This window comes from Camelina sativa, chromosome 17, assembly GCF_000633955.1.
Source record: "Camelina sativa cultivar DH55 chromosome 17, Cs, whole genome shotgun sequence".
Taxonomy (NCBI): Eukaryota; Viridiplantae; Streptophyta; class Magnoliopsida; order Brassicales; family Brassicaceae; genus Camelina; species Camelina sativa.
In genome coordinates, this window is record NC_025701.1 from 29,312,271 (window position 1) to 29,318,270 (window position 6,000).

A 6,000-nucleotide genomic window follows, 5' to 3' on the forward strand; every position below is an offset into this window, starting at 1 on the left:
GTTTAGTGACATTAGTATATCTAATTAAAATGTATAGATAATTTTATCTAATTATTGATATATATCTTTAAAACAGATATATATAAAATAGAAATTTAAAATTTTTATCTAATTCTATTTTATCTAATTTTGTTGTCCATCTTCATACACTTGTTACTTAATTCGAAACGTAAAGCCACATTATAAAAGAGAGATTTCATCCATCATATGAAACATGCCCACCTTATACGAGCTTTAGCAAAATCCCAATGGAGACCGAAGTAAGAACAATCCCAGATGCCATATTGGTGGAGATATTCGTGATGTTCCCATTGAGAAGCATCGCAGGATTCAAACTGGTGTGCAAAAGCTGGAAAACAGTAATAGAATCGTCCTACTTCCGCCTCGTCTTCACTTCTTTGCACCGGAACTCCTCTTCGTCATGGTCGATCATGTTCCCAACTGGTTATAGTCATCCCATTACAGAAGCCATAAGCTTCCATGGATGCATGAGATGGAATCTTCCCAAACCTTTAGCTTCTTATATCACGCCTCCGAATCTCCCTACCACCACTAAATACTTCTACGTTGCTTCTTCCAACGGATTGAGTTGGATTGACGTCTTCGAGAGCACGACTCGCAGTTATAAATCCTTCGTTGGTAATCCAGTTTTACAACAATGGGTTGAAATACCTCCGCCTCCATGTCCATGTGCCGCAACGGGTTTGGTAACGCGTGAGGACAAGGCCGGCGTCGTTTCAAGCTTCAAAGTCGTTAGGACTTGTCAAAATGTTGAAGCTAGAGACCGGGGGATGTATGTACGGAGAGTGTATGTATATTCGTCCGAGACAGGGTTATGGACTTTGAAGAGACTTTTAAACTCTCGTCCCGTTAACCACCCTCCCGTGAATCTCAACGGGACGCTTTACATGTGGGAACGAAGAGGTAGTTCTACTAAACATGAGGTCATTGTATCTTTTGACTTCTATGGCCCTGAAGATGATGATCAATGTCAAGTTATACCTCTCCCTGACCCTAGTATATTTAACCAAATTAATGGTAAGAGGTGCTTGACTACTTCAGGAGGAGATGTTATCTACATTTTACGACGATTTCAAACAGAACGGATGAATGACAACTCCGAGAACGGATGGTGGCAACTTTCACGGGAAATCAACGTGGCATGGTCTTTTGCCTTTTGTATTCCCATTGCGATGAATCCATTTGATACTGATATCGTCTACCTATGGCGTAAAAGAGACCATTGTTTGGTAACGGGTAACTTGCGGACCCAAGAGTTTATTGTTCATCAAGAATCAGAGAAGTGGACTAGTAGTGAAGGCTGTTGTCGCATAAACACATGTGATTGTAATGGGTATATGGAAGCTACTCACGATGTATATCCCATTATATTATCCCAATTTGTGCTTCCACAGTGGATGGACTCGGTGCCCCGTCCACCAAATTGATTGTCCTTTTTTTAGGGAGTTGGTAATTTTTCAAATTTCAATTACTTATTGCAAAAGCTTATTTTTTTCTCTCTTTAATATGTATTTTGGTTTATAATCATAACATAATCGCTAGCTTACTAATCAGTATATAAGGTCAATCAGCTCTGCGATGTTATCTTTGGTTATGCATCCTATTTATATAGACCACAGTCTCTTACTTGTGATTCTAGGTTGACGTTGGCAAGGTTTCTCATTGGGAATTATATCAACGGTAATTTTTTCTTTTACCTTCTAATGATCTCATAAAGTCTTCAGCGAAAAATTTTAAATTCAAAAGAAGATAAAAAAAGTGATCTACCAAGTCTGAAAAATTAAACAAATAGTCTGTTTTTGATCTAGAATTTTATTTTTCAATTTTCCATTAATTTGTAATTACTTTTTTCAAAATCTAAAATCTAAAAACTAAAATTTATAAAAACCACTTACAATCTTCCAAACATTTATGGCCTCTCTCAAACATAATTTATATATAATAACAATCCGAATAAAAGTCACTAAAAGTTGTGTTTTTTCAATTTTACTTTTTGAATAATTTTTCAAAAAAAAATCTGTAAAAAAATTTTAGTTGTGTGTTTTACGAAAAATTGCAATTATTCATCGTAACAGTTTGTTTTTGTAAAGTTGCTGTTGTTCATTTTAGAGTTATGTTTATTCGAATATTCATATCTTTTAGATCTGAGAAGAAACAAGTGATTTCTATTGGCAGAAGAGCGGGACATACATGAGGTATACTTAACGCCAGCTTGTATCATTGACGGACAACACACTCTTGTGTAAGAATATGTAAAGAGAGTTTTAGCTGATACATGAGTTGGAAACTTTAGGTTTAAAAGCGTGTTCCAGATTTTGTTGTACATGAATATTTTACATTTGGGCTTCATATTAAAAAAAAAAAAACTCTGGGTGCAATCTTGTTATTGTCACAACATGCATATGCAAAAGAAAAAAAAACATTATGGGTAAATGAATATTAAAAACAAAAATCAAAAATCCTTTTGGTTTGGTTTAAATTTGTTTAAAATAAGAATTACAATCTGATTCACTGAAAAGCTTTTTATGTTTTGCTTTTAAGGGTTTAATTATATACTATTTAATTCATTAATTTTTGAAACAACATACACTATGGCCTATACCAACGCAACACATTAGTAATTTGTATTAGTGTTGTTATTGAGTCACTAGGGTACAATGTATGTTGTTAACAAAACACAAAAAAAATAATAATAATAATCTAAGTATGATGATATATCAGTGTAGCATCTAATGTAAAAACAAAAAAAAAACAATTCACAAAGATAATAAAGATGTGGAATAGAAGAAAAGAAGGACAATTAGATGCATTGATTATTATGTTATGTGTAAGTTATATAATGAATTGCTAATATCTCTATATCATCTATCATTAAACCAAATTTTCACCTCTTTTACTACTATTTCCACTTCGGTGAATTACCATTCAAAATAAAAAAGACTGACTCAAAATGCTTTGACTTGATTTATTTTTTAAACAACAATTGTCTTCTACTCTCAACTTCATCTTCTTCTATCAACTTCATCCTTCATCTTCATCTTCACTTTTCTCCACAACAACAATAAAAAACACACAATGTTATCTTTGGTTTTCCTTCCATCAAAACCTCTTTTTTGTCTTTCCCAAAACCTGTTCATGGCACCAAAAGGTCCAAACCCCATTGTAACACCCGCAAACCGAATTTTGAGATTTTGGTGAGGGTGTCGATCGACACCACAGGAGGTGTCGATCGACACTAGTTGTAGCCGGTTTGGTCGGTTCGATTTTAATTGCCGCCCGGTTTGCGTGGTTGGTTTAGGAAATCCCTAAAATCGAGTTGTAAAAGGGGGAAAACGACCTAGGGTCGTGTTTTTGTGTTATTTGGCCGCTTTTAGAGAAAAACAAAGGAGAGAGTTGGTTCTGGAGCTTTTGAGAGAGATTGGTGAGATTCCTTGCTGTTCTTGGAAGATCTGAGGCTGGGAAAGTGGTAGAAGCTTGCTAGGAGTGAGGGAATTCGTTCTTATTGGTCAGAATCTTCCTGCAAAGAGGTGAGTGCATGACCATGGCTTATCTAAGCTAAGATCTCTAGATTTTATGTGATTTGGTGCTTATGTGGTTGTTTCTTTGAGTTCTCTATGGTATTTCGTCGTTGTTTTGGCTGGGTTTGGCTTCTGGGAGTGCAAGGAGCGGATTGGAGAAGATTGGAGGCGAGATTCGGAGTTTCTGATCGAGGGAAATCGCTGCTCGGCATCGGTGTCGGTCGACACCAGTTGGGGTGTCGGTCGACACCAACGCGAGGACGGCTCGAGACTTTGGCGAGTGTCGATCGATGCCATGTGGAGGTGTCGGTCGACACAAACTAGGGTTTTCGGGAGTGTCGGGCAGGGTGTCGGTCGACACCAGTATGGTGTCGGTCGACACCAGATTGTCAGTGTCGATCGACACCTTCTGGTGTCGGTCGACACCCTTCTTTCAGCTACGACGGATTGTTGTATGCCTTGTATATTGCCTGGTTTGTTTATTTGATTGTTGTTTGTGGCATGTAGAGATCTTATTGCTTGTGTGTATAGCCTAGTAGATGGGAGGATTGCCTCACTAAGTATTTGTGATAATACTTACGCATCTCAATTGTTGTTTGTGGTGTGCAGGTAAAGGCAAAGTGTGATCGTGGAATCAAAGGCAATGAAGAGGAGGATATTCTAGGGACTCGATTGATTGTTTACCTGGCATTGTTAGGTTGCTAGAGTTGAGTCTTAGAGCATTGTTAGGATTGCTGGTTATTTGAATTATGCTGTTTGGAATCAATACTGGATATTATTTTATTGGTTATTGGTTTATTGGATATCTATTGGTATGTTGTTCCACTGTTGGTTGTGAATGTGGTTAGGTGGCTAGTGGGTATGGGACCACTAGTTGTAGTTATTTATTATATTATATTTATTATTTATTATTAAAAAAAAAAAAAGGCCGGTTGTTTCATTTTGGTATCAGAGCCCTTACGGTTCTAGGTTTGGGTTCACTAGGCTTTTGTGCTGTAGATGTTTGGGATTTGTATGTCTTGATTGATTATGTGAGTTAGTCAATTGTGTGTGGCATGGAGTCCTAGAACATCCTCTTCGAGCCTTCAATGAGATTCCACGGTGAGTTATTGTTATGTTTCTTTGTGTGGTATTGATTTGTTTTCTGCTTGTTAGCCTCTGTTCTTGGAAGATCAGTGGTTAAGGTGTTTGAGTTGTTGGTCGTGGACGGGGACGTGGTCGTGGTCATTGTCGGGCGGGTCCCGAGGCCAGCGAGTGTGTGGTCCAGAGTTCCACGAGGAGGTACGTCAGAGGGTCGCAAGCGTATCAGGAGGGACCAGAGGGGATTAGCCGGTGAGCGTGCCGGGGGTGCTGGGAACCCAGGTGTGGGGTTGCAGCAGGTGGAGCCCAGGGTCGAGATGATCGCTTGGCGGATCTGTTGGCGTGCTGTTGGAGCGGTTACCGAGAGGGGTACCAGTGTAGGCTCCAGTTGTGCCGCATGTGGCGGGGTGCAGTCGAGGGCTGCAGATGTTGAGGACTTTCCACCTTATGTTAAGAGGATGGAGCAGTTGTAGATGACCGGTATGAGATTATTCTCAAGAGGTATCGGGCCTAGAGAGGCGGATAGGTGGACATATGCAGTTGGAGCAGATATTTCTCTGCGTGGTGGTTAATGCAGTTGGAAATTATAAGTTGAGTGGGCAGGTGTAACATTGCAATGTTATACTCGGACCACAAGAGGTAATTGTGTCGAGAGATGTTTTNGAACAAGAGGGTTGACATTCAGGTGGCTTCGAGTTGATGTCGGCATACTGGAGTGTTTGTTTGGTAGAGCTGAAGAAGCAGCTAGAGGATTTGTTAAGTAAGGGATTCATCCGTCCTAGTGTGTCATTGTGGGGAGTTTCCGGTTGTGCATTGATTATCGGGGTTTGAACCGGGTCACTGTGAAGAACAAGTACCCTCTTCCTAGGATCTATGAGTTGTTGGATCAGTTGAGGGGTGCTACTTGGTTCTCTAAGGTAGATCTAGCGTCGAGTTATCATCAGATACCGGTAGATGAGGTAGATGTGAGAAAGACGGCTTTCAGGATGAGGTATGGGCATTATGAGTTCGTGGAGATGCCTTTTTGGGTTGACTAACGTACCAACAACGTTTATGAGATTGATGAACAGTGTGCTTCATGAGTTTCTTGATGTGTCTGTCATCATTTTCGTCGACGATATCCTGGTATTTTCTAAGAGTCCTAAGGAGTATGCAGTGAATTTGAGGGCAGTTCTGGAGAAGCTGCGGGAGCAAAAGTTGTTTACTAAGTTGAGCAAGTGTAGTTTTTGGCAGCTTGAGATGGGTTCTCTGGGTCACACTGTTTCTGCAGAGTGAGTTTCTGTAGATCTGGAGAAGATTCAGGCTATCAGGGATTGGCCTAGACTACAGAATATCACTAAGATCAGGAGTTTCCTTGGTTTGACAGGTTACTACAGGACCA

The 6,000-nt window shown here is 39.6% G+C and overlaps 1 protein-coding gene across 1 annotated transcript; it reads left to right on the forward strand.

Moving 5' to 3' along the window:
* Positions 235-1,634, forward strand: LOC104758273 (F-box protein At1g49990-like). The gene has a single exon (XM_019239131.1). The coding sequence runs from the start codon at positions 249-251 to the stop codon at positions 1,446-1,448; it is 1,200 nt and encodes a 399-aa protein (XP_019094676.1). The 5' UTR covers positions 235-248; the 3' UTR covers positions 1,449-1,634.

What these genes read in the sequence shown, in the direction of transcription:
- LOC104758273 (XM_019239131.1), top strand. Translation starts at nt 249, where the DNA reads ATGGAGACCGAAGTAAGAACAATCCCAGATGCCATATTGGTGGAGATA.